Source organism: Charadrius vociferus, unplaced genomic scaffold (genome assembly GCF_000708025.1).
Source record: "Charadrius vociferus isolate BGI_N301 unplaced genomic scaffold, ASM70802v2 scaffold3911, whole genome shotgun sequence".
Lineage (NCBI taxonomy): Eukaryota > Metazoa > Chordata > Aves > Charadriiformes > Charadriidae > Charadrius > Charadrius vociferus.
In genome coordinates this window covers 1-1,052 of record NW_009646833.1, presented here as the reverse complement: position 1 = coordinate 1,052, position 1,052 = coordinate 1, and the positions used below count along the sequence as shown (strand labels likewise).

General features: G+C 61.3%; 1 protein-coding gene across 1 annotated transcript; it reads left to right on the top strand.

Moving 5' to 3' along the window:
- Positions 1 to 5: 5 nt before the first annotated feature.
- LOC104292778 (G protein-activated inward rectifier potassium channel 3-like) lies at positions 6 to 471 on the top strand (the record flags this gene model as incomplete). Its single annotated transcript, XM_009892199.1, has 1 exon — positions 6 to 471. A coding segment is annotated over one exon (466 nt), but the record flags the coding sequence as incomplete, so codon positions are not given.
- Between the last annotated feature and the right edge of the window lie 581 nt (positions 472 to 1,052).

Sequence of the window (1,052 nt, the reverse complement as noted above, 5' to 3'; positions counted from 1 at the left end):
TCATCACCGACAAGTGTCCCGAGGGCATCGTGCTGCTGCTGCTCCAGGCCATCCTGGGCTCCATGGTCAACGCCTTCATGGTGGGCTGCATGTTTGTGAAGATCTCCCAGCCCAACAAACGGGCCGAGACCTTGGTCTTCTCCTCCCACGCCGTGGTCTCCCTGCGGGACGACCGCCTCTGCCTGATGTTTCGCGTGGGCGACCTGCGGGACTCGCACATCGTGGAGGCCTCCATCCGCGCCAAGCTCATCAAGTCCAAGCAGACGCAGGAGGGCGAGTTCATCCCCCTGGACCAGACCGACCTGAGCGTGGGCTTCGAGACGGGCGACGACCGCCTCTTCCTCGTCTCCCCCCTCATCATCAGCCACGAGATCGACGAGCACAGCCCCTTCTGGGACGTCTCGCGGCACCAGCTGGAGAAGGACGATTTCGAGATCGTCGTCATCCTCGAGGGGATGGTGGAGGCCACAGGTAACGGGGACGCCGGTGACGGCTGGGGGGGCGGGATGCACTTGGGGACAGCTCATCTCTGTGGGGACATGTCATCCCCATGGGGATACCTCTGCGAGGACACCTCACCTCCCTTCTGTGGGGACATCTCCATGGGAATTCTTCACCTCCGTGGGGACACCTCGTCTCCATGGGGACACCTCATCGCCATGGGCATACATCATCTCCGTGGGGACACTTCACGTCTATGGGGACATCTCCATGGGAATACCTCATCTCTGTGGGGACACCTCATCTCTGTGGGGACACCTCATCTCCGTGGGGACACTTCACCTCCATGGGGACATCTCCATGGGAATACCTCATCTCTGTGGGGACACCTCATCTCTGTGGGGACACCTCATCTCCATGGGGATACATCATCTCTGTGGAGATACATCATCTCCGTGGGGACACCTCGTCTTCATGGGGACACTTCACTCCATGGGGACACCTCCATGGGGACATCTCACCTGCATGGGGACACCTCACCCCAGTGTGTTCCTGCCCGGTCCCAGCTGGGAGGTGACCCCAAATCCACCCTCACCCCCCACCCCCGCCTG